Source organism: Zophobas morio, unplaced genomic scaffold (assembly GCF_036711695.1).
Source record: "Zophobas morio isolate AGI-343-1 ecotype UQ-CSIRO unplaced genomic scaffold, CSIRO_AGI_Zmor_V1 ptg000010l, whole genome shotgun sequence".
Lineage (NCBI taxonomy): Eukaryota > Metazoa > Arthropoda > Insecta > Coleoptera > Tenebrionidae > Zophobas > Zophobas morio.
The window spans coordinates 6513970-6541788 of record NW_026972115.1 but is presented as its reverse complement, the minus strand read 5'-3'; the positions used below and the strand labels follow the sequence as shown (position 1 = coordinate 6541788).

Sequence of the window (27819 nt, the reverse complement as noted above, 5' to 3'; positions counted from 1 at the left end):
TCCCATTCAACCGCGCTTCAGTTTCTTAGAAAATAGACTATTTGCCAATATTAGTCGTTATTATCTGGTAGTAGCCCCGCCCACCCGCCCTCTCTTTTCTTAGAGAATATCTCATTTACCAAAATTAGACTTATCCGATCTAATATCTGCTAAGATAAAACTGACTTTGGAAAATGACATATCCTCTAAGAAGAGAGAGGGTGGGTGGGCGGGGCTAATACCTATTAGGATAAGACTGATTTTGGCAAATGAGATACCTTCTAAGAAAAGAGGGGATGGGTGGGTGGGGCTAGTACTTGCTAGGATAAAACTGATTTTGGCAAATGAGATCTCCCTAAGAAAATAAAAATCGGATTGGCGGGGGTAGTACCTGCTAAAATCAGTTCTATCTTAGCAGCTACTAGCCCCGCCCACCTACCCTCTCTTTTCGTACAGGATGTCATTTGCCAAAATCAGTCTTATCTTACCAAGTACTAGCCTCGCCAGCCGCCTCCTCTTCTCTTAGAGGGTAGAAAATATTCAGGGTAGATTTCTCAAATATTTGTTTAATCGCGTACTCTTACTTGGAGCTTCTAGTGTTTTTTACTTCCCGAGCGTAAGCAAAGGAAGTATTGTAATCGAGTCCGTCGGCCGACTCTCTACTTTTACGTTTTCTCGATCTTTCATGACCCCTAGAAGACGAAGAAATAGGTCTCCCATTTCCGTCTGTCTGTCCGTCTGTCCGTCCGTCTGTCCGTCTGTCTGTCCGTCTGCCGTCCCGGATTTTTATTAGACAGATAATCTCCGAAAGTACTCGACCGATTGTTGTGAAATTTTGTACTTATATTAAGAATATCATGTAGATGGTAAAACGCTAACCAAAATTTGTCTAATCATCTCCACCACTAATGCGATGACGTCACTTCAAAATTGTACATAGTAAATGGGTTTTCAATTGTATAAAATAACATAGTCCTACACATGTAGTTTACAACTCTGAATCGACTTTTCACACGAAACGTCCAGATTTTTGGAAAAAAAATCAAAATTATAAAACAACATTTTGAAATTTAATTTTTAATCTGCTAAACAGAATGCTTTGAAATGTTGCAGATGTTTTAAGGCTATAAAGAGCATCATAAATCTTTAGTCAAAAAATATTTGCTTATCCCCTCCAAAAACTTGATGACGTCAGCTCAAAAGTTTGTGGAATAAATCATATCTAAAATGTGCAAAATAAGATGAGTCTGTACTTGTGATCTATCACTCCATTCATATTTTTTGGATTTGCATATACAGGGTGACTCAAAAAAATTAATGAATGCGTAAATTTATTTTACTGATTTATTCAGAAACTACAAAACCGAATGCTTTGAAATCTTGCAGATGTTTTAAGGTTATAAAGAGCATAATAAATGTTTAGTCAAAATATATTTGCTTATCCCCTCCAAAAACTTGATGACGTCAGCTCGAAAGTTTGCCGAATAAATCATATCTAAAATGTACAAAATATGATCAGTCTGTACTTGTGATCTATCACTCCATTCATATTTTTTGGATTTGCATATACAGGGTGATTCAAGAAAATAAATGAAAGCGTAAATTTATTTTACTGATTTACTCAGGAACTACAAAACCGAATGCTTCGAAATCTTGAAGATATTTTAAAATTATCATAAGCATGGTAAATTTTTGATCAAAACGTATTTGGTCGTCCCCCCTAAAAAATTTATGACGTCACCACAAAATTTTGCTGAATAAATCCTATCTAAAATGTACAAAATATGGTGAGTCTCTTCTTGTGATTTATCATTCCATTCAAATTTTTTCGATTTGCATATACAGGGTGACTCAAAAAAATTAATGAATGCGTAAATTTATTTTATTGATTTAATCAGGAACTACAAAACCGAATGCTTTGAAATCTTGCAGATGTTTTAAGGTTATAAAGACCATAATAAATTTTTAGTCAAAATATATTTGGTTATCTTCTACAAAAAACTGATGACGTCGCTCAAAAGTTTGCCGAATAAATCGTATCTAAAATGTACAAAATATGATGAGTCTGTATTTGTGATTTATCATTCCATTCACATTTTTGGATTTGCATATGCAGGGTGACTCAAAAAAATTAATGAAGGCGTGAATTTATTTTATCGATTTAATCAGGAACTACAAAACCGAATGCTTTGAAATCTTGGGAATATTTTAAAGTTATTATAAGCATGGTAAACTTTTGTTCAAAATGTATTTGTTCATCCCTCCTAAAAAAATTGATGACGTCACCCTTAAATCTTGCTGAATAAATCCTATCTAAAATGCAAAAAATATGATGAGTTTGTACTTGTGATTTATCATTCCATTCATATTTTTTAGATTTTCTTAAGAGGTGGTTCAAAAAAATTAATGAAGTCAATTTATTTTATTGATTAAATTAAAGGCAACACTTATTATTAGTATTACACCCCAACCAACCCAATTTGGTAGACACAAAATTTGTTAAAGGAAAAACTCGGTTGAAACATAAGGGTAGCACGCTTATTTACATCGACTTTAACATTACAGACCTGCATTTGTTTTATGCGTTCACTTGGTTCCGCGAATGTGAAATAGACATGTTTATAATCAACCAATTGTGAATTTCACCGTCAAGAATTAAAATAAAACCCAATGTTTTATATAATAAGCGGAAGTCGAAGCAATAAAACCGATGGTCGTTTTGTTTACAGTTTCTCTGTTTGACTCTCACGTATGCTGTTACGCCTATCATCTTAAATTAAGAATGTTTATACATACACGATTTTCAGTTGCCTCTGATACGTATACGTGAGTAAATTGTTTCGTTATTTTATTGATTATAAGAAATCAATATTCAAAACGACCCAATTCATTTTCCTGAAAATTTGGGAACACAATAATTTTATTCTTAGTATTACACTACATCTATCCCAACTGATATACGTGTCCTTGCAAAAATGTTGATGACGTCATCGCATTTTTTTTTAAATTCCCACTACAAAAATGTAATGAGAAAAAAAACACAATAGGCATGCAGTCGTCAAGTTTCAGACAGCGAGGGAAGTACTGTCTAAACTCTTTAGACCAATTTTTTTTATAATAATTTAATTAAGTTTCTTAAAGGATACGCCACTTGCTAAAATCAGTCTTACCGTAGCAGGCACTAGCAGTTGGTGTAAATGTCAAATGTATATCTGGTTGCCTATATCAAAGCCATTAAATCATTCATTAATAGCCCTTATTAATGAATGATTTGTAGAGAGAAATCATGCATTAATGAAACGCGTTAATGACAGATCACCGGAAAAATTGTTTAAGGTAAATAAAGAACTGAATAACAATGGATATTTTTTTTATTATACCAAAAAAATATCGCTAGTACAAATAATATATATACTCAAATAAATATTCCGCCAATGTAAATTTGTAGGTACCATATCTACAAAAAAACTAAGCTGTAAACATGCTCTAAACTAACTATATCACAATAATCAATCTAATTTGGTTTGAGAGATACCTCCTTAATTAAACCCCACAATTTGATAAACCGTACTGTGTATGAGTAGTGAAATATGTATTATTGCATAAATCAACAAATAGGGGTATTTAAAAATCCCACAAACTAATCACTCGGCAGCCGTCGCTGTGGTCTCCTGACTGTGGGTGGATTCGCGCCCCAGCGAACTCCCAGGCGACTCCGAATTTTCATTAATAAGCCTCTGTCTCTCCCTATACATAGAAACCCGAATATTTTCCAGTTGGTGGTACCGGCACAACTTCAATAGAGCAAAAACCGTGAGTCCCACCCATGTCGCAAAAGAGCCCCAAACTCCAAACTGTGCAGTCCCCAATTCAATGTAAAAGTTGGCTGTATTAATACCATCCTGTTTATCAATAGCTTGACCTGCAGCCAATTCACACCTACAATCACCAAGATAGAGAAAATCGCGACTGTTGTGAGACTTACGAAGGAAAGCGTTGTGTCATGTTCTGGCACCAAACCATAAAGCCTAATGTAATCATCAAAGCCGCAATTATGGTCATTCCACACAGGATTATTCCAATCAATACGTCAAAAAATGCCGACAAGAAGCTACTATCGGTTCCTCTGTATAAAAATAATGATAAACAGTAGATCTGGGCGATTGACACTAGACACAAGACAACGCCTACGAAGATTGTGTAGTTGCAGTAACATTGTGACGCCCAGTCGACTTTCAATTGACCGTCGGCTTCCTGCCATTCCCCAGTCGAAAATAACAAGCAGTGCCCCCTGAAACGCAAAACTGGCTTGTTTGTTTTGATAATGTTATCACTAACCTGAATTCATCTTGGTGCAAACTCATGGGTACCACGATGCATAGTGATAAGATAAACGCTATCACGTAACCAGCGATTTGGCTAAGTAATACGATATTACTTAGAGCCATCACGAAGACTTGCTTTTACGCCTCACAAAAAAACATCCGTTGCGAGTTTGACGTTCCGCTACTAAACAATGACAATGACGCATCTGTCAAAGTCAAACGGCAGTGCTGCCATGTCAATGTCGTGAAAGTCACTGCACAATGTGACGATTTCGGAAATATTTTGATTCAGAGTTGTCTACTACAGGAACAAAAATAACTGAATTTTAGTTTTTTATTTAACAGTAATAAATATCAAAGGGTGTGGTCGGTATCCGAGGTGTCTGCGGTTTTTTCTGGCATGTTGTCGTCCAAACAGCTTTCAATCGTCTCGGTTTTGGCCAAGTGAGATTCAATCATATTCATAAAGTGGCTCTTTTCGTAATGGGGGTGGTTTATGGTTTCCCTACAAAAACAAACTTAAAACTGGACTTTTTCGAAAGAAAAAACTCACTCAAATACGGACAAAATTTGCTGCGGCGTCAGCTCACCAAACTGCGTGAAAATATTCATATTCTTAAAATAGTCTTTATGTTTCAATTTCGGCAACATTATGTCGAGTCCGCAGCCCGGAACCCATTTTCTGATCACAAATGTCGCTAATAATGGTTAAGTGCACAATTTATACTTACTCTAGCACAGGAATTACTTTAGTTGTTCCTCTACCAAAAAACTGATTAACAAATGAGTAAAAAGGTAGTAAGTTATCTGCCGCCACTGGAAGATTTCTTTTAAAATTGATCTTGACGAAGTACATTTGGTCGTTGTCGATCTGGCCAGGCTGTCGCATTTTAATTAAAAAAACGGAAAAAACGCTGTCAAAGTACTCACGTAACGACGAATTTGTTGAGATTTTAAAGATTGCCAGGGAAGAAAAACTTCTCTGGGAAATTTCTCCAACAGTTCGTAATTAAAAAATAAATTAAAAATGACCGACGACCGTTGATATGTGTGTAGATTCAAATGGGGGCCAGCGGTCAACACCTACACAATTATAATATGATTTACTATTTTATAAAAAAAAATCAAGAACTCACTATGAAGTCTCTAGGTCTCATGAACACATACAACTGGATTCTACCTAAAGACACCACAAAATTTTGTAAAACTAACGATTTCATTAAAAACCGAACAAAGTTCATGTTGGGGAAAGACCCGATGATTGTCATTACAGGACCTGGGAAAAATTTTTAATTTTATTATTGTACAACGTGTTCACGTACCATCATCCCAGTTTTTTCTAGGGACCCCTTGAAGCAACTGTTCCACCCTGCTACCGTTATCCTGCTTATCTATGTATGCGTATCGGTGCAAAAGAAAAATGTCTTTGGAAAATAATTCTATGCGACCTTGGAAATCTTTAAACTTTTCCTAAAATAAAAATTAACAATAAAATAAATATCAAAAGAATGAAGTTGTTACTTTGAGGTACTCTTTAAACTCGCCACAGCCTTCATACAGTCGTACTAATTTTATTCCACTTTCAAGTAATTCAGATGTTATTAAACCCAGTCCTGCGTTCGTTTCACAGATGATTTGATCGTGGTTTTTTCGTACGCCGGGAATAATGTAACTCGCTGCTTGTTTCGCTACGGTACTATCAATCAGGTACAAATTGTCCGGAGGGGTCACTCTTTTGAGTGCTAGGTAATTTTCCGGAATATGTTTCTTGATAGCTGCTAGGTGGGGGCTTTTTTGGAAAAAATTCTTGATTTTTACTTTATGAGATTTCTTGTCTTCGGGAGAAACTACTTTAGTGGTTTTCTTTGGGCGAAAAGGCTCTTCTGGGTTTGCTTCAATTGTAACACTGGAACTTGTAGATTCATATCTTTTGCTTGAGTATATTTGTAATAAGAGATTTTTGTTGGCGTAGTGTCGTGACAAGTGTTTTGAACTCATTTTCGTGAAAAATCTCACGAAAGATCATTGTTTTGTGTGATTTTACAATTCTAATTTTAGGTTATGTCAATAGCAACAAATGTCGCCTGTCATTTTAACTGTCAGATTTAAATTTACCCGCGCACTTCATGACGTAAAATAGAAACAATTTTACTTTTCAAAATTTATTTATCCATACACAACACAACGTAAGCAAACTGCTTAAATCCTCCATTCTTTCAATATGTAAATGTTATCACTTCTTAACATGAACCTTATACAATTATGAATATGAAATGTTATGATTAATCAATTCTACACAGCAATGACCTCGATAATACATTTAGTGTAAGACAAGAGACTTATATACATTGATAAAAAATCGTTATCACTTTGAAAAATTTCATGCGCTTACATCCAAATTTCACAAAGCAAGAATTGCGTTTATAAACAGAAATCGAATTACATTGTACTACTAAAATAACCCATCGTACAAACACATTTTGTGCCTTACATCTCACTTACGACTACCTGTAATATATTACTTATCCCTTTAATGTTATATACATAAACTCTCTAAACACAAATACAAGTTTCACTTATCTCCACTGCAACAAAATACGGAAACAAAAGATGCAATAAATAAATAATCATATAAAGGATTTACAAACACTTAACATCAGTCCTCTAGAATAATACTATGTTGACTATGCAATACAAAAATAATTCAGTCAGATTTATATGATGGACGTTAATAAGACAGCGTACTACAACAAGTTAATTGAACCGTTTTTAACATGAATTGCTAATCGATTAACGGATTGATAATAGCAAGCATTAAATTGGAGCAACTATTATTTGCATGGAATATAACATATTGTCTTAAGTGCATTCTCGCCCCACCCACTCTCAGTAAATCTTCGGTGCCGATCGGTCGTTGATCACCTTGGCGCGCCGCAAGGTGGCGCCACGCTTGATCTGATCCATCAGCGACTCGTGGCACACTTTCGGATCCGGCTGCAAACAAAACTCAGTCTTTTCCTCTTTTCTCCATCCGTACTCACCTGAGCCTTGCTGTTGATAAGCTGTCGAATCATTGTCGCCTTATGCTGCGAATTCTGAGTATTATTACTGATATGTTGTTGCGCCAGTTTTGCATTCAGCGAATCGAGGAAGCTCTGCCCCGGGCCCCTCTGCGACAGCTTGATGGGCGGCGACTGCACCAAGTCCTCCGAGTGTCTCCGGGAGGTGCGGGGGCTCAGGTTAGGGGTCAGCTTCGCGCTCAGAGTGGCTATGAAATTAGACCCAACTCCCACGGGCCCTAAATTGACAAAATTAAAACATTGGTATTTTTTTAGGTGACAGTTGTTCTTCACCTGATTTTCGGTCCGCGCTCTGCGATCTAAAACTGTTCGCCCTCCTCGTCGCCGTCGGGCTCCCCCCCAGCACCTGCGACGGCTGCGCGTACACGACGCCCCCCGACTGCGACACGTACGACACTTTGGTCTGGCTCTGGAACGTGCTCAAAATCGGCCCCTGCGAAGTCGGCGTGGTGCTGGTCACGTGACTCTGGTAAATCGACTGCGACGACGCGGACATGCGTCTTATCGAGTTGGGACTAGCTGGGGTGTGTTTCAGTTCGGTTAAAGCCTTGACAGTTTCGGCAACTTTGACACCTGAAATTTCCCAGGTAAGATTTTGTCGCGTCTCTGTACGTGAGCTAACCTGTGTGGGGCTTCTGCTGCTGCGACTGCTGGGAAGGTTCGAGAAGAAAAGCCGGCGGTGGAGGAAGATTTTCGAGACTGCCCATCGAAGTGGGATGGTTGTTGTTGGAAGTATTGGTTATGGAAGAGGTGCGGCGGATCGGGGGCGGCGGCTTGTTCACTTGCATGGACGCTCGGCGAGCTAGAGTGCTCCGGATGGTTCCGGTCGAATATAGCGCTAGGAGAACGGGGTTTTTAGCCGGTGAGTTGGTAGCAATGATTAAATGACAATGAGGAGGCGACTAATTGAAAAAGCTGGACTAAATGGTGTTTTTGAAAATTTCTCGTGCTTCGGTTGTCGTCGTAAGTTAAAAACATTTTTTTGAGTATCATTCGATTATAGCATTTATCATAAAATGATTCGTACATCTAATAAATGACAATTCAAATGTCATACTTATTCTGACAGATGACATAATACGAACTAGTGTCTTTTTTTTTGTAATTTGAAAGAATCTCGGGGACTTCTAGTAACTTTATCTTTAAAAACGTTGGGGGAATTTTTAAATGTAAAAAAATCTCGGAGATTCCTAGTGTCTTTTTTAAGAATGTCAAAAAAGGTCAGGTCAGGTTGTTTTAGGTTAAATCATGTCTAGTTAAATCTGGTCGTGTTAATTCTGCTCATGTCACGTGAAGTCCGCTCCTTTAGAAGAAAAAAAGTCAAAGAATGCTTAAAATGGTATAAGAATCCCAGGGGCTCTTTGTGTATTTTTTTATGAATATGAAAAAATCCTGGAGTCTTTCAGTGACTTTTTTTAATTTGAAAGAATTTCGAGCATACCTAGTGTCTTTTTTTAAAGCGAAACAATCTCAGGGACTTCAAATGTCTATTTTTACTTCCCGAGCGTAAGCAAAGGAAGTATTGTAATCGAGTCCGCCGGCCGACTCTCTACTTTTACGTTTTCTCGATCTTTCATGACCCCTAGAAGACGAAGAAATAGGTCTCCCATTTCCGTCTGTCTGTCCGTCTGTCCGTCCGTCTGTCCGTCCGTCTGTTGTCCCGGATTTTTATTAGACAGATAATCTCCGAAAGTACTCGACCGATTGTTGTGAAATTTTGTACTTATATTAAGAATATCATGTAGATGGTAAAACGCTAACCAAAATTTGTCTAATCATCCCCACCACTAATGCGATGACGTCACTTCAAAATTGTACATAGTAAATGGGTTTTCAATTGTATAAAATAACATAGTCCTACACATGTAGTTTACAACTCTGAATCGACTTTTCACCCGAAACGTCCAGATTTTTGGAAAAAAAATCAAAAGTATAAAACATTTTGAAATTTAATTTTTAATCTGCTAACCAGAATGCTTTGAAATGTTGCAGATGTTTTAAGGCTATAAAGAGCATCATAAATCTTTAGTCAAAAAATATTTGCTTATCCCCTCCAAAAACTTGATGACGTCAGCTCAAAAGTTTGTGGAATAAATCATATCTAAAATGTACAAAATATGATGAGTCTGTACTTGTGATCTATCACTCCATTCATATTTTTTGGATTTGCATATACAGGGTGACTCAAAAAAATTAATGAATGCGTAAATATATTTTATTGATTTAATCAGGAACTACAAAACCGAATGCTCTGAAATCTTGCAGATGTTTTGAGGTCATAAAGAGCATAATGAATGTTTAGTCAAAATATATTTGCTTATCCCCTCCAAAAACTTGATGACGTCAGCTCGAAAGTTTGCCGAATAAATCATATCTAAAATGTACAAAATATGATGAGCCTGTACTTGTCATTTATCACTCCATTCATATTTTTTGGATTTGCATATACAGAGTGACTCAAAAAAATTAATGAATGCGTAAATATATTTTATTGATTTAATCAGGAACTACAAAACGGAATGCTCTGACATCTTGCAGATGTTTTAAGGTTATAAAGAGCATAATAAATGTTTAGTCAAAATATATTTGCTTATCCCCTCCAAAAACTTGATGACGTCAGCTCGAAAATTTGCCGAATAAATCATATCTAAAATGTACAAAATATGATCAGTCTGTACTTGTGATCTATCACTCCATTCATATTTTTTGGATTTGCATATACAGGGTGATTCAAGAAAATAAATGAAAGCGTAAATTTATTTTACTGATTTACTCAGGAACTACAAAACCGAATGCTTCGAAATCTTGAAGATATTTTAAAATTACCATAAGCATGGTAAATTTTTGATCAAAACGTATTTGGTCGTCCCCCCTAAAAAATTTATGATGTCACCACAAAATTTTGCTGAAAAAATCCTATCTAAAATGTACAAAATATGGTGAGTCTCTTCTTGTGATTTATCATTCCATTCAAATTTTTTCGATTTGCATATACAGGGTGACTCAAAAAAATTAATGAATGCGTAAATTTATTTTATCGATTTAATCAGGAATTAGAAAACCGAATGCTTTGAAATCTTGGGAATATTTTAAAGTTATTATAAGCATGGTAAACTTTTGTTCAAAATGTATTTGTTCATCCCTCCTAAAAAAATTGATGACGTCACCCTTAAATTTTGCTGAATAAATCCTATCTAAAATGCAAAAAATATGATGAGTTTGTACTTGTGATTTATCATTCCATTCATATTTTTTAGATTTTCTTAAGAGGTGGTTCAAAAAAATTAATGAAGTCAATTTATTTTATTGATTAAATTAAAGGCAACACTTATTATTAGTATTACACCCCAACCAACCCAATTTGGTAGACACAAAATTTGTTAAAGGAAAAACTCGGTTGAAACATAAGGGTAGCACGCTTATTTACATCGACTTTAACATTACAGACCTGCACTTGTTTTATGCGCTCACTTGGTTCCGCGAATGTGAAATAGACATGTTTATAATCAACCAATTGTGAATTTCACCGTCAAGAATTAAAATAAAACCCAATGTTTTATATAATAAGCGGAAGTCGAAGCAATAAAACCGATGGTCGTTTTGTTTACAGTTTCTCTGTTTGACTCTCACGTATGCTGTTACGCCTGTCATCTTAAATTAAGAATGTTTATACATACACAATTTTCAGTTGCCTCTGATACGTATACGTGAGTAAATTGTTTCGTTATTTTATTGATTATTACAAATCAATATTCAAAACGACCCAATTCATTTTCCCGAAAATTTGAGAATATAATAATTTTATTCTTAGTATTACACTACATCTATCCCAACTGATATACGTGTAGGCATGCAGTTGTCAAGTTTCCGACAGCGAGGGAAGTACTGTCTAAACTCTTTAGACCAATTTTTTTAAGAATACAAAAGAATCTCAGGGACCCTGAGTGTGATTTCCTTTAAGAATAAGAAAGAATCTTGGGACCAAAGAGTCGTTTTTTTAAAGAATGGCAAAAGAATCTCGAGGACACCCAGAGTCTTTTCTTAGTGTGAAAGAATCTCGGAGGACCCTAGTGTCTCTTTTCTCTAAGAATACCAAAGAATCTAAGAGGCCTATAGTGTCTTTTTAATTTATTAAAAGAATCTCACGGACTCCAAATGTCTTTCTTCTTTAAAAATACGAAAGAATCCCTTTCGATGGTCCTTGGTATCTTTTTTTAAATGCGAAAGAATCTCGAGGTCACTGATGTCTTTTCTTTTAAGAATACAAAATAATCTCAGGGACCCTGAGTATGCTTTCTTTTAAAAATAAGAAAGAATTCTCTGTTAGCAAGTACTAGTCCCGCCCACCCACCCGCATTTTCTTAGAGGATATGTCATCTGCCAAAATAAGTCTTATCTTACCAAATACTAGATAATAATATTAACTTTTGTGAATTTCACAGACACCAGGTGTATGAAACATTCATTTATTCGCAAATGTCCCTACGAAACAATACCACAAAAGATCGCCAGATGGCACTGCGCTACATAACCTAAAATATTTTCTTTTTCAGTACTATTTGTACAATGGATGGCAAAAATGTTGCACATTGCGCATCCTTTCTGTCAAAAACACCTCTATCTTTCAAGCCAACTCCCTAACCAAGCAAACTCAAAAATGTAACTAACCACTTCCCAAAAAAACTAAAAGTGCACATGATCATTACCTGTCATGGATAGCGGCCTTCTTCGTGCAGCATTGAGGTCACTGTTGCGTGGAAGCGTGCAATACTTCATAGCCGAATCGTTAACATCTAACAACACACACACTAATAGTCACACACATGCTCGTAAAAACACTGGGTTAGTTAAAACTAGGTATCGTGTTATACAGGGTTAAAAAAACTGTAAAACCATGCTAGTGTTTCGCCTGTTACGTGGAAAACTTACCTTCGGCATGGCCGGGATCTTCGGCGGTAAAAGTTGTCTGACTTCCGTAGCCACTAGACGACTCTAAAGAACTCTCACTAGTGCTGCCATCTTTCTCACCTTCAGTCGGAGCCTTCTCGTTGGCGGGCGAACCGATGAAGTCTGCTGGAGGCGGCGGCAGCGACGTTTCTTGCGCTTTGTTGGCGGCCATGCTGGCTAGGTCGTGCATATTGACGTAGGTGGGCTGCGGAACGTCTGAAAAACCCCCTCACTAAGTGTAAACTATACGAATCGAACCTACTTTTGGCCAGATGAGCTGGAAGCGGCGACGGTTTCTTCATCAACACCTGCTCGGTGGTGGTCGGAGGGAGCACGCGGACACCCTGCATGCCTGCGATGGTTTTGGCCGGGATGTTGGGACCACTGGGGCGTTCCAAGGACGAGCATCTCTGCAAACCGTACGTCAGATTGGCTCGATCGAAAAAATTTTGGCTTACAGTTGGCAGTGGCGGCTTGTTCGGATTGGACTTGATCGAAGTGGTCGGACTTCTCGGCGGCAAAGTTTTGCTGTTGCTTTCAGTCGGCGTTATCGACGTGACTGGACTTACAGGCTGCGAAAGGCTCTGTTCCGGCGCTTGGAATGTGTACACTGTAAGAGGAGGCCTTTGATGACCTTTTTCATACGCTGCAATGAGATGGTGTGATGATACAGCAACGTGATTGGTTAAAGAAGTGAGTGGGTTTAACAAATTCATGCGAAAATCGTGCACGTTCAGTACCTGACGAGATTGTATGCGGACGGTCGTTGATGATGGCCGAGGCGGCTCTTTCGAACTGGATGGTTTCCTGCAGGTTCGGCCATGTCGATGTTGTTGTTGGAATGACGGCTGCCGGGAAGGGAGTGCACGGAGTACTGGAACTACTGCTGTTGCTACTGTGTTCGGACATGTTGGAAACCTACAATAGCAAATAAATTCAGCTACGATGCATAGTTTCAGAGATAATTGATATTCAGTTGTGACCTCGACTCAGGTATAGAAATTTCGCGACCGTTTCGTTCTTTACCTGTGCAACACTAAGCGACGACGGAGGTCTGGGATACAAAGTATCTTGGGACGTAAATCCAGAATCCTGGCTAGAGACCGACATGTATCGGATAGTACCACTACGACCTACAGGCTGTCGCCACAAAAACAAAAGAAAAATAAACAACTAAAACAAAATCATACAAATAAAACTAAAAGTAGCTACGTCGTCATACTCCTACCGTGAAAAACTCAAAAAACGCACTACAAACACGAACTGGAGTACCTGCGACAAAGATCGTTGCCAGTGCGGATGGCTCGGCGAGTGGTGGCTTTTCGAACTGCCCGAAGAGGAACTGTTAAGTGAGCTAATTGAACACATCGATGATTTCCTTGAGCCGAGACTGGAGGGCGACGACGGAGGCGTCTGGAACGACCAGCCGCTGTCCGAACTCTTCAAGTCGGCGATGACCTGCTGGGACGCCGGCGGCAGTGACTGCGGGTCAGCTGTGTGTTTCTCCAGCTGCTGGACGGCCTCTTGCAAGTGCGACATCTCGGTCAACATCGCCACCTCCTCATCCTGAAAAAAACAATCAACAAAATTGAGAATCCCGGCGCCTCCACCATTCCAAGTTTGAATTAATTTAATTGTAGTTCTTACCACGACGGGTTTGAGGAGACCGACGAACGTGCAGAAGCGGCCCCGCTCCTCGATGAGGGCCGCCCTGACGGCGTGCTTTTCGGTCTCTTCCAGTAATTGACGTCTCTCGGTGACGTCCTGCAGGCCGCACTCTAATCTCTTCTGCAGGTCGCCGCCGGCGCCTTTTCGCATCTTCTTCTGCAGGCGCAGCGTGTCGGTGGACCGCTTTTTCAATTCGGACCTTGCCCTTTTGTAATCTGAGGAGAGAAAGAGGATTGCGGTCGGCGTGCTGAGGGTTGCGTGTTTGCGGTTTACCTTTGGCGTGCTCCTTGTCCAGGTTAAGTACGGTTTTTTTCCAGTCTTCTAGCTTCTCTTGCAGGGGGATGATCAGAAACTCCATGATTGTGCTGGAATTGCGACAGACATAGTGATACATGCGACATTAAAAAATGGTAGCGGTTTTGGCCTTCCGCTGTCCCCCATAATTACAGTTTAATTTGTCAAATGAACAAAAACGTGACGTTACGAGATAAAAGAGCATCACTTAGTCACGTGTGACTTGATATCTTCTACATGGATGAGTCAATAATAATCAAGCGCTCCCACTGCCCACGCCGCTCTGACGAACGAACCAGAAGAAAATCAAATAACAGGGGGTAAAAAAATCGCGGAAGTACCCCGTCGCAAAAGCGCCATTTTAACACTTGTGACGCAAACGGGGCAATTTTCTTTCGGCTAAAAATATACCTTGTAAATGTCTTCATCCGCGCTTCCACGGCTTTATGCCTCAGACAAATCCTCGTCAGGGCGGTTCCTATTTCTCGGGTGGCTCCTGCAACAAAACGAAATTTCTCCTTAAGCGTGATAAATGAAAAACTGAGATAATAAAAACATAAAAATTTACTTCGTCTCCCTGAAATCCGCTCCCTACTAGTTTAACAGATGGTTGACGATCAAAAAATTAAATTCGAACAATGCAAGGCCGTTATGGTCTCGTAATTTCGTCAATAAACCTGCCCGTAGCCGCGGTCGGGTTAAATAACAAAAGCAGCGTAGGCTTTGTAGAGAGGTTCAAGAGAGATAGTCGGGAAAGTAAGATAATAAAAAGACAAAAAGATACGCCTCGGCGGCTATGCCCTTCTTGAGTTAAGTGCACTGGACTGGTGTGCAAGATGGAAAAGGCGATACGTGAGAGAAGAATTGTTGACCCCGATGTCCACGGTACTCACTACTTCAACAACTTTGTTCATCACACGCGGCCTTTTTCTTTGTTCGGGAGCGCAGAACAAAGAATATCAATGACAAAACAGTCATTACACTATCTCTTGCATGAGGGAGCAGGTGGTATGTACCAGATTATAACGTGCAATTTACAGAAACGAGCTAGACAAGTTCGAAATTCCACGATCAAACTTTGTTGTTCGAACGTTAACGTCGTCGTAAACAACAGCGAATAACGCAGGCTCGAGTACGCACCCCGATGATCACAAAATTGTTAATGAGTTGTTGATGGAAATGAAATTTTAATAAGAGTGTTAATTTTATATTGGAACAGTTGCTATGTAAAAAAAAAAATAATAATTATAAATAAATGATTAACAAAACGTCGGCTGACAATTATTTTGAACCAAGTCCATTTTTTCTTAAATAATAGATTTTGTATCATACAGTCTCCTGTTATGAAAATATAGTCTTTTGAAAGAGTATAACTTTCTACATTTACAGTAAAAGCAATTAGTTGAAGTATTTATTTGAACCAAGTCCTATTTCGTTCGATTTTGTAGAATTATATTGTAACATGTCCTATTTCATATCAAAATCTAGCATTATCTACTAGCCATCAGTGTTGGGCAGTATCTAGATACTTGTATCTACAAAAAGTATCTAGATACATTTTTGGGTATCTAGTATCTGTATCTAGATACAATCGAATTTAAGCACAAAATATCTGCATCTAGATACAAAATTAATGGCGCAGATACAGATACATTTTTTAATTTCACTTTTTTTTTCAGTAGTTATTAGTTGAGTTATACTAGTAGTAATTTTTGATACTTCATGTTGGTGATTTTGGTCACATAAACAAAAATAGAGGTAAGACGTCCACTAATAGTGTTCTGTCACGGAAATTTTCATATTTTAAATACCATCATTTCCTACATTGTAGCCTTCAGTACTTATGCGTATCTTTAAGTATAATCCTGAGGGGTAATAAATCTTAGCCATGGTAAGATGGTATTTTAAAAAGTATAAACCACAATTCACTAGTCACTGCGTTTTACCCTTATCCGGGGCAATGCATTTTATCTGTGTACCTGAGCAACCCGGGTCCGGTAGGCCCGCTGGTTGTATTTGTGTTATTAAATACGAGTAATTTTAATAGTAAAAATATTTGTTGCAAAATCCATATTGCCATTTTAACTATGTTCTAAGTTTCTTGTTGTGAGAAGATGGCTATGTATATTAAAAAAAAGGCAAAATATAAGTACCGCCCACCCGCCCTATCTCAATTCTGATGATTTTTTTATTCGTCATAAGCCGAGGGGTGGAGCTTCATTGTAAAATCCTTATTTTTCAACGAGAAATTTGCTTAAAACATGATGAAGTATTTCATTCCGAAAAATTACACCATTTTGTACAAATTTCGTGCTTTTTAATTATTAATTTTAAACCAGTAATGGAAAAAAAGAAGGCAAATGACATTAAAGCTATGCTTAAATATATGGCACAAACTGATCGTACATTCTACGAGAAATATTTATATTAAATTTCTTATAATAGGTACATATTTAGTAGATTTTTCACAAATTTTCCATTAAATGAAGTTAATAATGTTTCCAGTTATTTACCTAAATATTAAATATTTTGTATTGTCTTAAATTAAAAATTTGTTTTGATATGTATGTATTCATTCTTGTTATTACAACGGACATGGTTCAATAAACAAAATTCTAGTAATATTTTTTGCATACTTTTGAACCAAGTCCATTTTCACTTTTTGCATTATTCTGAAATTATTGTTGTTATGGGTATGCCAAGTAGTACGGCAATAAATACGACAATAATTAAAATATTTAGTAGTAATGGTAAGTATTGTTTTGCATTACAATATCTATAGCACACGATTAAAATTTTGATGGGTAATTTCCATGACAAAGTTTTTAGGGACTTGGTTCAAAATAATTCTCAGCTGACGAAAAGTTAATTTTCCAATTTTCTAATAAAAAGAAGTAAAAGTAAAAACCAGAAATCACAACAGGTTATGGGCCGAGAGTACTCGCAAGTACTGAGGCAGTAAAGCTAGAAGAAGAAATTTTAGAACCTTAACGAGAGATATAAAACTCGAAAAGGAAGAAAACGTATTTGACAGTGACATAAGAAGAAAAAAAAACAAAAATAATGGCATTGACAGAAGAGGTGAATTTAATAGAAAAGCTCAAAGATGAAACCACGTATCAGTTGTGGAAATTTCAAATAGTAGTAACATTTAAGGCTTATGATCTGTTTGGAATAGTAAATGGAGACAAGCTTCTATCTAGTGTGGAAAAGGAGGAAGATAAAACTAAATGGGTGAGAAATGATGCAAAAGCGCAAAAACTAATTGTGACGTCAATAGACAAAAAGTACATGATGCACATTATGGACTGCACCACCTCCAAAGAAATGTTCGAAAAAATCAAAAATATTTTTGAAAGAAGCACTTCAGAACAAATATGTAATTTGCTGCAAGAGTTCTACAGCTACACATTTGGAAAAGGTACTGATATGGCTACTCACATTAGCAAAATAGAGAGTATTGCACACAAATTAAAAAGTCTAAATCAAACAGTTGATGACAACATGTTAATGTCAAAAATACTGTCATCTTTACCTCAAAGTTATGGTTTCTTCAGGACTGCCTGGGAATCTACTCAAGATAATGAGAAAACCTTACCAAAATTGATAGCAAGACTACTATCCGAAGAAAACCGTAGCAAGGAAAGTGAGAGAGATATTGCATTTAAAAGTTCAGAAAGATTTTGTAAACATTGTAAAAGTAGTTCGCATGATACAAGATTTTGCCGAAAATGGAAAGAAAAGGGTGCTCGCGAAGTAAAATGTTTTAAGTGTGGATGCTCTGGACATATTGCAAATAACTGTCCCAAAAAGACAAATAACCAATGCAAGATTTGCAAGAAAACAAACCATAAAGAGCAAGACTGTTTTTTTAGAGATAAGACAAAATCATTAGAAAAAAAGAAGATAGCCTTTCTTACAGAAGACAGAAGATTGACAACGCAAGATTTTATAGTTGATTCAGGATGTTCATCCCACATGGTCAACTCGAAAGTGATGTTTACAGCATTAGAAAATTTCGAAAGTAGCATACAAGTTGCAAAGAAGAATGAAAAAATGAAGGCAGAAGGGAAAGGAACAGTTGAAGGAAGTTCATGTATACTGAATGATGTACTTTTTGTACCCGAATTAAGCAAAAATCTACTGTCAGTTAATGCTATAACAGAGAATGATGGTGAAGTAACATTTACTAAAGAAAAGGTAGTAATAAAGAAAAACAAAGAAAAAATACTTGAAGGAAAAAAAATTGAAAGTGGTTTATATATGGTTAGTATAAATCAAAGTAAGGAAGAGAGTTATCTTGCAGAAAATACTTCAGTAAAAGACTGGCATAGAAAGCTAGGACATTTGGGAACAAAGAATATAAAAAGATTAATAGATCTATCGACAGGCATGAAACTGAATAAAAAGAAGTGTCAAATGGGTTTCTGTGAAGTCTGCATGGAAGCAAAGCAAACAAGACTCCCTTTTAATACAACGAGACAGAGGGCAAGAAGACCACTAGAAATTCTACATACAGATGTATGCGGCCCAATCGATCCTGAAACTTGGGATGGAAAACGATACATTTTAACAGTGTTAGATGATTATACTCATTATTGTAGAATTTTTCTATTGAAGTATAAGAGTGAAGTATCAGAACATTTAAAAGATTTTATTAGAGAAACAGAAGCTTATCATAATCAAAAGGTAGTAAAAATACGTTGTGACAATGGTGGTGAATATACGTCATCGAATTTTAAACTCTGGACAAAAAATAAACGCATTGTTCTGGATTATTCTATACCCCATAGTCCACAACTAAATGAAAAAGCAGAAAGATTAAATAGAACCTTATTGGAAAAGGCAAGAGCGATGATATTTGACAGCAAGCTAAGTAAAGATTTTTGGGGCGAAGCTGCGTATGTAGCAGCGTATCTGTTAAATCGAAGTCCTACAGAAGCAATAGACAAAACACCAATAGAATACTGGACCAAAATGAAACCTGATCTGTCCAGATTACAAATATTTGGTTCTGTAGCATATGCAAAGACACTGGGAAATTTACACAAACTTGACCCTAGAAGTAAAAGGTATCTTTTTGTAGGATATGCACCAAATGGTTACCGCTTATGGGATGAAAAATCTAAGGAAATAAAAATACACCGAAATGTTATCTTCAATGAACCAGGTAGTCAATCTTTGGCTGATTACAGAAGAACAAGCAAAATAAATGTTATAGAAAGCGACGAAGAAAATCAGGAACAGAATGCAGAACTAGAAGAAAACAATACAGGTGAAAATTCAGAAACCGAAACTGAAAATGAACAAGACATTAGACAAAAACCAAATCAAATAGAAGTACAAAATATAATTTTGGGAGAAGGAGAAGGCATCACAGAATCAAGAAGAGGAGAAGGCATCGCAGAAACAAGAAGTGGAAGAAAATTAAAACAATCTGTAAAACTTAAAGATTATATTGTAAACTTTGTTGAAGAAGAAGCGTTATTGACTTATGAAGAAGCAGTCAAGGGGCCAGAAAAGGACAAATGGCTTGAGGCTATACGTGAAGAAAAAGAATCTCTGAATAAAAATCTTACATGGAGTTACGTGAATATAAATGAAGTAGACAAACATCGCATTCTGACAAGCAAGTGGGTATTCAAAGTTAAAGATAATGGAAAATATGGAGCAAGGTTGGTAGTAAGAGGGTGCTAACAACATAAGGGAATAGATTACAACGAAACATTGAGTCCAGTTGTGAACATAAGCTCAGTAAGAATAATGTTAGCACTGGCTGCCAAGTATAATATGTTAGTTACCAAATTTGACGTAAAAACAGCATTTTTGTTTGGAAGTATTTCAGAAGAAATTTTTATGCATGTACCAGAGGGGTTCAAATGTGAACAAACTGAAAACAAAGTGTGTAAATTGTCGAAATCGCTATATGGCCTAAAACAAGCTCCTATGAAATGGAATGAACGTTTTACCACATCTTTAAAACTGAATGGTTTAAAACCACTGGTTAGTGATCAATGTTTATTTACGAATATAGAAAACACCATGTTATTAGCAATCTTTGTAGATGACGGATTATTGATCAGCAAATGTGAAGAAGAAATGAAATCGTTATTGAAAAATCTTCAAACCGAATTTGAAATGACAAGTGAAAAAAATCCTAATAGGTTTTTAGGAATTAGTATTCAAAAACATGATGGAAAAGTTATACTTTCACAACAAGATTATGTACAAGCAACTTTAGAAAAATTTAATATGCAAAACTCTAAACCTGTACCTACGCCCATGGTCAAACAAGATATAAGTTCAGAAGATAAAATGGTAAAAATTAATTATCCAGTCAGAGAAGCTGTTGGAAGTTTATTATATTTAAACAACAAGACCAGACCAGACATATCATATGCAGTGAATTACTGTAGTAGAAAAATGGAAAATTTTTCAAATCAAGACATTGTAACAGTAAAAAGAGTGTTTCGCTATTTGATATCTACAAAAAATGATGGACTGTGCTACGATGGCCAAAACAGTGAGAGATTGATTGCCTATTGTGATTCAGATTTTGCAGGGGACACTGAAACACGCAGAAGTACAACAGGGTACATAATATTTTTTTGTGGTGGACCCATATCGTGGTGTTCCAGGAAACAGCCAATAGTTTCACTTTCAAGCACAGAAGCTGAGTATATATCTGCTGCAGAATGTGTTAAAGAACTTCTTTACCTCAAATCTCTAATTGATGAACTTACCAATGGTGAAGTGAAGATAGATTTGTACGTTGATAATCAGAGTGCAATCTCAATAGTGAAAACCGGACAGTTCAATCGACGTAGCAAGCACATAGATGTAAGATTTCATTTTATAAATGAAAAGGTGCGAGAAGGTATTATAAACATAAAGTATTGTTCAACTGAAAAACAAATCGCCGACATATTTACCAAACCTCTTGGAAACATTAAATTTGAAAACCTGAAAGAACAATTTATGTCAAGCATCAATTGACAAGTAACAAGTGAATTAACCTTAAAATTTGGAGAAGGTGTTAATGAGTTGTTGATGGAAATGAAATTTTAATAAGAGTGTTAATTTTATATTGGAACAGTTGCTATGTAAAAAAAAAATAATTATAAATAAATGATTAACAAAAGTTAATTTTCCAATTTTCTAATAAAAAGAAGTAAAAGTAAAAACCAGAAATCACAACAAAAATCGCCAAAATCCTCTGACCACACCGCGCGCGATTCGTAAAAATATGGAACGAACTTTCTACACCGTATAATTTATAGCATGTCCTCCGTCACATAAACGTGTTCTCCTGGAGGCTAACAAGGTCCCAACGGGCGGCGCTCCGCATCCTCCATCGATAATCGAGACCTCGTGGGTAGTGCATTGTCTTTTGTTTTCGATTACTTCATCATACCGCCTGCGATTCGACGGAATCACGAACTTCCACCCAAAAAAACAAAAACCATGATTGCGTGTCAAAAGCACTGTTGCACCCTCTTAGGTCGATACCGTCCACGTGCCGCGCCGCATAAATATTAAATTCCTCCTCTGATAAAAGTGCAAGACCACCTGGACTCGTGTAAATAAACGGAAAAGCCGAAAATTTCCCTCGCATCCGCGCTCATGCATTTTCGACGAGTCTCTGTTTAAGACAATCTCTCGGCTGAATTTTTTCCGAATATCAATCGGCCCCTGCTCCAAACGGCGTTCTCATAACAGGAAGTCCCCAGGAAGCTGGATGTCAGTGAGTGGGTTATAAAAAAGCGGCGTCCGTAAAGTGGGAATAAACCTAATCGTGGCATTATCGTGGCTTATCCGCTGCCGCTGGGTTGACTGACCCGGCTGTGCTTTTCGAGGGTTCCATATCGATCCAGGGTGCCACGATAAAACGCCCTTATGGCCCACTGACTCGCAAAATGCACGTGCGACTTGATAACGCCAAGGACAATGGGTGTCGCTGTTTTTCGTCGAGGAAGCGCCAAAGATGAATTTTTAACAATGGAGACTCGCGACGTATGGATGCGTCAATACGGCCCGGGTATTGTGCTAGGGGAAAATTGGACGTTCGAGATGACTAAGATGTAGATTAAACAGTTGGCGGCACGTATACGCCGGAAGAAGTGGCCAAATTGGAAATGTGACTGCCGTGCCGAATTTATAGCCTTCGGAGGGAAATTCGACACTTTTATTCGCATCACGACAAATTTTAACAGTTGATACGGAAGATAATATTCTTTTTTTTTGTGTGTTAAAAATGGCAGAACGTGAGAACTAGGTTAAAACTTTATTCGGCTAGGTCACGAACCGAAGATATTGTTCCGAAAAAATTTGGGTATTTCAGGGATATTACAAAGAAAACATACTGCCCACAGGCAACAAGTACGAATACAAACTGAGCTGATTCAAAACACAATGGAGGAAATTTAATTCAAGCAGATCCAGGTCAACAGAAACTCAATATATTTACGTACAATCGCAATGTTTTGAGCCTATGGGCGGATCGTTTTTGCCTGCCCTCACCGAAAATGCAGTCCAAACTTCAAGGGCAGAATTTGTAGGTAGGCTCAAACTACAACGAAATTTACATTTGGTAAGAAATATTTATGGCTCACACCAGTTCTCTCGAATTTGTCGGAGAAGATTTAGAAGGTAGTTGTTCCGATAAAATAATGGTCACTTTCGTTCGTGAGTAACGATGGTCCGGACATGAATTATTTTGCTTTATAACATCTTTCGACCAATTGTTCCGTATAAAAAATTTCATCACTTTTTCAAATAAAATACTCTTAAAAAAAAAAAACGATATTGTCGTTGAGTGACATGTAACTGGCATAATGATAAAAACGTGCCATTTTTGTAAACTGATATTTTTTTCACAAATGTTGCAAATTTATTAAATTTGTCTAATCATACCCACCAATAATGTGATGACGTCACTTCAAATTTATGCATAGTAAATGGGTTTTAAATTGTATACAGTAACATAGTCCTACACATGTAGTTTATGACTCCATGTTGAGTTTTTGTCCGAAACGTCCAGATTTTTGGAAAAAAAATCAAAATTATAAAACAATATTTTGCAATTTAATTTTGAATTTGCAAAATCGAATAATTTGAAATCTTGCAGATGTTTTAAAGTCATGATAAACATGATACATTTTTAATTAAAATATATTTGCTTATCCCCTCTAAAAAATTTATGACGTCACCTCAAAATTTTGCAGAATAAATCCTATCTTAACTAAAAAAGTTAATGACTGAGTCAATTTATTTTATTGAAGAAATCAAGAATAGCAAAACTGAATACTTTGAAATATTGTAGATGTTTTGAAGTTTTTGTAAGCATGGTAACTTTTTCGAAAATTTGATTAATCAAATATGCGCAAAATCAAAAATCGGAAAAACTGAAATTCACTAATGCAAAAAACAGACAATCGAAAAATACAAATCGTAAAAATCGAAAATCTAAAAATGGCTAATCAAAAAATCGGAAATTAAAATAATCAAAATATATAAAGTAGAAAAAAATTGCAAAGCCTAAAAACTGAAACGAACAGAAAAATCGAAAAAGCAAAAAATTGGAAAAACAAAAATTCGAAAAATCTAAAATCGAAAAAGTGGAAAATCGAAAACCAAAAAATCGGGAAGTAACAAAATTGAAGTCTAACAGTTGAGAATAGAAAAACTGAAAAACCGAAAATTCTAAAAATCGACAATGCACAAATTGAAAATCGCAAAATTTAAATCGAAAAATCATAAAACTGAAAAATCCAAAATTCTAATGATCGAAAGTCTGAAAACTGAAAATCGAAAATTCTGAAAAGCGGAAAATAGAATATCGAAAAATTTAAAAGAAAGAAAATTGAAGTCTAAAAACCGAAAAATGGAAAAATTAAAAATCAAAAATTCAAAGATTTAAAAAGAAAATCGAAAAATCAAAAATCTGAAAATTGAAACCCGAAAATTTGGAAAATTGAAAAGCCGAAAAATCGAAAATTTGATAAATCAGATATGCGAAAAACAGAAAATCTGAAAATACAAAACTGGAAAATCAAAAATTTTAAAATGGAAAAACCGAAAATCGAAAATTCAATGAACCTAATACGTAGGTCGATCGAAAAACTGGAAATTCACAAATCTGAAAAATCGAAAATTTGCAAGATTGAAAAACCGAGAATTGAAAAATCAAAAAACCGAAAAATGGAAAAATCAAAAATCGAAAAATAGGAAAACCGAAAATTCGAAAATTCATAATATTGAAAACTCCAAAAGTCGACAATTCAAAAATCAAAAAATTGGAAAGTAAAATAATCGAAAAATCGAAAAGTAAACAAATTGCAAAGCCTAAAAACTGACGAACAGAAAAATCGAAAAATCGTAAAATCAAACAGTGGAAAATCGAAAACTGGAAATTGAAAAATCGAAGATTGGAAAATCGAAAAATCGAAAAATTAAAAAATCGGATATCGAAAAATGAAAAAAAAAACGAAAATTCAAAAATCGAATAATCCGAAACTAAAATAATAGAAAAGTGGAAAAGTAAAAATTGCAAAGTCTCAAAACTGACGAACAGAATAATCGAAAAATATCTAAAAAAGGAAAATCGAAAAATCGAAAATCGGAAAATGGAAAAACCGAAAATCGAAAACTCGAAAAATCAAAAATTCGATGAAACAAATACTCGAAAAAACGAAAAGTAAAAAAATTGCAAGGCCTAAAAATTGAAAAATCAAAAAATCGGAAACATGCAAATCGAAAAAACGACGATCGAAAAAAAATAAAAAAATCGAAAAGTGGAAAATCGGAAAGTAAGAAAATTGAAATCTAAAAGCTCAAGAAGGGAAAATTCTAAAAAGCAACAATCGAAAAAAGCAAAATTAAAAATTGAAAATTTGAAAAATGGAAAATCGAAAACCCGAATATCGAGATTTTGAAAAATCGTAAAAATGATAATCTAAAAATCGAAATGCTCAAAAATCGAAAATTCGATTAATCAATATTCTAAAAATCGGAAAAACGGACACAAATCCACAAATCTGAAAAATTGAAAATCGAAATACGAAAAATTAAAAAACCGAAAAATTGAAAAATCCCAATCGAAAAATGGAAGAACCGAAAATTCAAAAATCAAACTACCGGAAAGTAAAATAATCGAAAAATCGAAAATAAAACAAATTGCAGAACCATAAAAACTGAAACAAACAGAAAAATCGAAAAACCACAAAAGCGGAAAAACGAAAATCGAAAAATCGTAAAAACAGAAAATGGAAAATCGCATAATCGAAAGTTGAAAAATCGAAGATCGAAAAATAAAACAACCGAAAAATCGAAAAATTGAAAAATCGGAAATCGAAGAATTAAAAACGTAAAATCGAGAATTCAAAAATCAAAAAAATCGGAAAGTAAAATATAATCGAAAAATGCAAAAAAAATTGCAAAATCTAAAAATTGACGAACAGAAAAATCCAAAAATCTAAAAATGGAAAGACGAAACATCGAAAATTGAAAGAATGGCAAATCAAAAAATCGAAACATCGAAAAATCAAAAAAACGAAAAATTAAAAAATCGAAAAACGAAAAAACTAAAAACTCGAAAATTCAAAATACCGCAAATTTGAAAAATCAGAAAATTGGAAAGTAATACTAATAATTACGAAAACTAATAGCACATCACAGATATTGCAAAAAAAATTGGGCTCAGGTTCCAACTAATTGACAAGATTTCAAAGTATTCGGTTTTGCAATTCTTGATTTCTTCAATAAAATAAATTTACTCAGTCATTATTTTTTTTGAGTCACCCTGTATGTATAAACAAATCCAAAAAATATAAATGGAATGATAAATCACAAGTATAGACTCATCATATTCTGAACATTTGAGATAGGGTATTTATAAAATTAAAACTAATTCAGAGTAAGAATTTGGTCAACACGTAAATTTCGTTGTAGTTTGAGACTACCTACAAATTCTGCCCTTGGACGATTTGGACCGCCTCCTTCGGTGACGACCGGCAAAAATGATCCGCCCATAGGCTCAAAACATTTGCGTGTGATTGTACAATACATATAAAGTACAACATAATACGAATAATTCAATTTTTCATGTGTAAGTGTATAAAGGAAAGGCAGATATATCAGGACCCTCTTTAGCTTTGTCTGACAACTACTAGACAAAGTCAAACGGAATTTTCAATCCTTTTCACCACTCTGTTTTCACATATATATATTTTTTTAATGATAACCCATATAGATATCAAAATATGGCTACGTAGCCACTATGGCAAATAATTTTGAGAACTGGATTTTTACAACTCCGATAAAGAACAGATTTATGAAGTCCGTAAACTGGATTTTAAAACCGCACCGCAATAACTCGTTTTTAACGATTTTTCCCATATTACCAGAGCCACTACTACCGTGTGTGTACTTCATCAATCCGTTTATTTGTTTAACCATTATGTTTATAATTGTCACGTGCATCTAGTAACAAGTACGGATTTCCGTCAGACGATAAAAACAAAAATTTATATCTAAAAAAACCGATTAAAGTAAGATCTAAAAATAGACAGTGGCAGTTACTCGCCGATAAAATAAATATCACTTTTTAAATATTTATCCGCATTATTTATCATTATTCGTTAAAAATTAAACAAACCGTGGCGACGAAAATTAAAACCCACTCACCCAGAAAAATTTTTAAAATCACGAAAATCAACAATCTAATCTCGAAATAACAAATTGCGCAACAAATAAACCGCTAAACACTCCACGAAACTTTTACATCTCGATAAAACGACAACCCTTAAATAAAATCGTCGTCAATCCTTCATACCCCTATAAAAAACGGAAAAATAAACGCACCCGTCGTAAATAAAACGTGGCGCTTGCATTAATCATCATCGACGCTTGTTTCAAGTGCCTTAAATTTTTTATTCGCTGTCGTTCTGCGAATTAAAGCAGATGCGAAATTTCCCAATCGTCGAACGATAAGATTAACGGATTGCAGTGTCGTAAAATGAGAAATGTTCACGCGTTGCATACAACCAAATGAGCAGATCTAAAAATCAGAAATAGCCATTTATTTTTTGTGTTTAGCAAGCCGAGCACGGGTAAATATTATGGTTATGGATCCATCGATGAAATTTTCAAGAAACCTTCGCACCACTACCAATCCAAACTAATAAAAGTTATAATTAATCTCGAGTTTGTACTTCTGGAGGTGGTGACTTTCTTACGTAACTTCCTAGTGCTGTTTTGTAAACGTTCTGGAGACGTAACGAAATGATTTTGTTGTTATCTTTACAGTTAATTTAAAACTTGGTTCAAATGTTACGCTATATTTAGATTTAGCCTTCATCGAACTTCCAACAAATCAAAATAAATTTAGCAGAAGTGTAACGTTCGATTTCTAGCTAATATAATTTTTATGAACTAAATACTATAGTTTTGTATTGATCCAAACTTTCTTATTACTTCCCGAGCGTAAGCAAAGGAAGTATTGTAATCGAGTCCGTCGGCCGACTCTC

The 27819-nt window shown here is 35.8% G+C and overlaps 3 protein-coding genes across 6 annotated transcripts in view; all 3 read right to left on the bottom strand.

The window, feature by feature from the left end:
- Positions 1-3332: 3332 nt before the first annotated feature.
- Positions 3333-4525, bottom strand: LOC135126297 (transmembrane protein 179). The gene is made up of 3 exons (XM_064052236.1): positions 4318-4525; positions 3965-4270; positions 3333-3918 (listed from the first exon to the last, which is right to left on the bottom strand). The coding sequence occupies exons 1-3, from the start codon at positions 4425-4427 to the stop codon at positions 3624-3626; spliced, it is 711 nt and encodes a 236-aa protein (XP_063908306.1). The 5' UTR covers positions 4428-4525; the 3' UTR covers positions 3333-3623.
- A 99-nt stretch (positions 4526-4624) lies between these two features.
- On the bottom strand, positions 4625-6381 carry LOC135126296 (dimethyladenosine transferase 2, mitochondrial). The gene is made up of 7 exons (XM_064052235.1): positions 5826-6381; positions 5627-5774; positions 5441-5580; positions 5235-5387; positions 5036-5184; positions 4858-4986; positions 4625-4809 (listed from the first exon to the last, which is right to left on the bottom strand). Exons 1-7 carry the CDS (start codon positions 6300-6302, stop codon positions 4659-4661), a joined length of 1347 nt encoding a protein of 448 aa, XP_063908305.1. The 5' UTR covers positions 6303-6381; the 3' UTR covers positions 4625-4658.
- Positions 6382-6450: 69 nt separating this feature from the next.
- Positions 6451-27819, bottom strand: part of LOC135126294 (protein MTSS 2) — a 63123-nt gene continuing 41754 nt past the window's right edge. The window contains exons 4-17 of one of the 4 annotated variants that reach the window (XM_064052231.1): positions 14705-14789; positions 14273-14364; positions 13979-14214; positions 13604-13897; positions 13358-13471; positions 13072-13249; positions 12790-12977; positions 12594-12741; positions 12314-12547; positions 12091-12177; positions 8007-8222; positions 7658-7957; positions 7346-7602; positions 6451-7298 (exon numbers count right to left, since the gene is read on the bottom strand). In XM_064052231.1, coding sequence (XP_063908301.1) covers positions 7191-7298; positions 7346-7602; positions 7658-7957; positions 8007-8222; positions 12091-12177; positions 12314-12547; positions 12594-12741; positions 12790-12977; positions 13072-13249; positions 13358-13471; positions 13604-13897; positions 13979-14214; positions 14273-14364; positions 14705-14789 — 2537 coding nt within the window. In that variant the 3' untranslated portion in view covers positions 6451-7190. The remainder of the gene's footprint in view (positions 7299-7345; positions 7603-7657; positions 7958-8006; positions 8223-12090; positions 12178-12313; positions 12548-12593; positions 12742-12789; positions 12978-13071; positions 13250-13357; positions 13472-13603; positions 13898-13978; positions 14215-14272; positions 14365-14704; positions 14790-27819) is intronic. The other 3 variants (XM_064052232.1, XM_064052233.1, XM_064052234.1) reach the window with 3 other exon arrangements.

Bases quoted from the DNA above. Each gene is read 5' to 3' on its own strand.
- LOC135126297 (XM_064052236.1), bottom strand. From the start codon at position 4,427: ATGGCTCTAAGTAATATCGTATTACTTAGCCAAATCGCTGGTTACGTG. The intron at 4,271-4,317 runs GTTAGTGATAAC...TTTGCGTTTCAG, and splicing joins TTGCACCAAGATGAATTCAG to GGGGCACTGCTTGTTATTTT. The intron at 3,919-3,964 runs GTAAGTCTCACA...TGGTGATTGTAG, and splicing joins ATGACACAACGCTTTCCTTC to GTGTGAATTGGCTGCAGGTC.
- LOC135126296 (XM_064052235.1), bottom strand. From the start codon at position 6,302: ATGAGTTCAAAACACTTGTCACGACACTACGCCAACAAAAATCTCTTA. The intron at 5,775-5,825 runs GTAACAACTTCA...TTTTTATTTTAG, and splicing joins AGTTTAAAGAGTACCTCAAA to GAAAAGTTTAAAGATTTCCA. The intron at 5,581-5,626 runs GTACGTGAACAC...AATTTTTCCCAG, and splicing joins TAGAAAAAACTGGGATGATG to GTCCTGTAATGACAATCATC.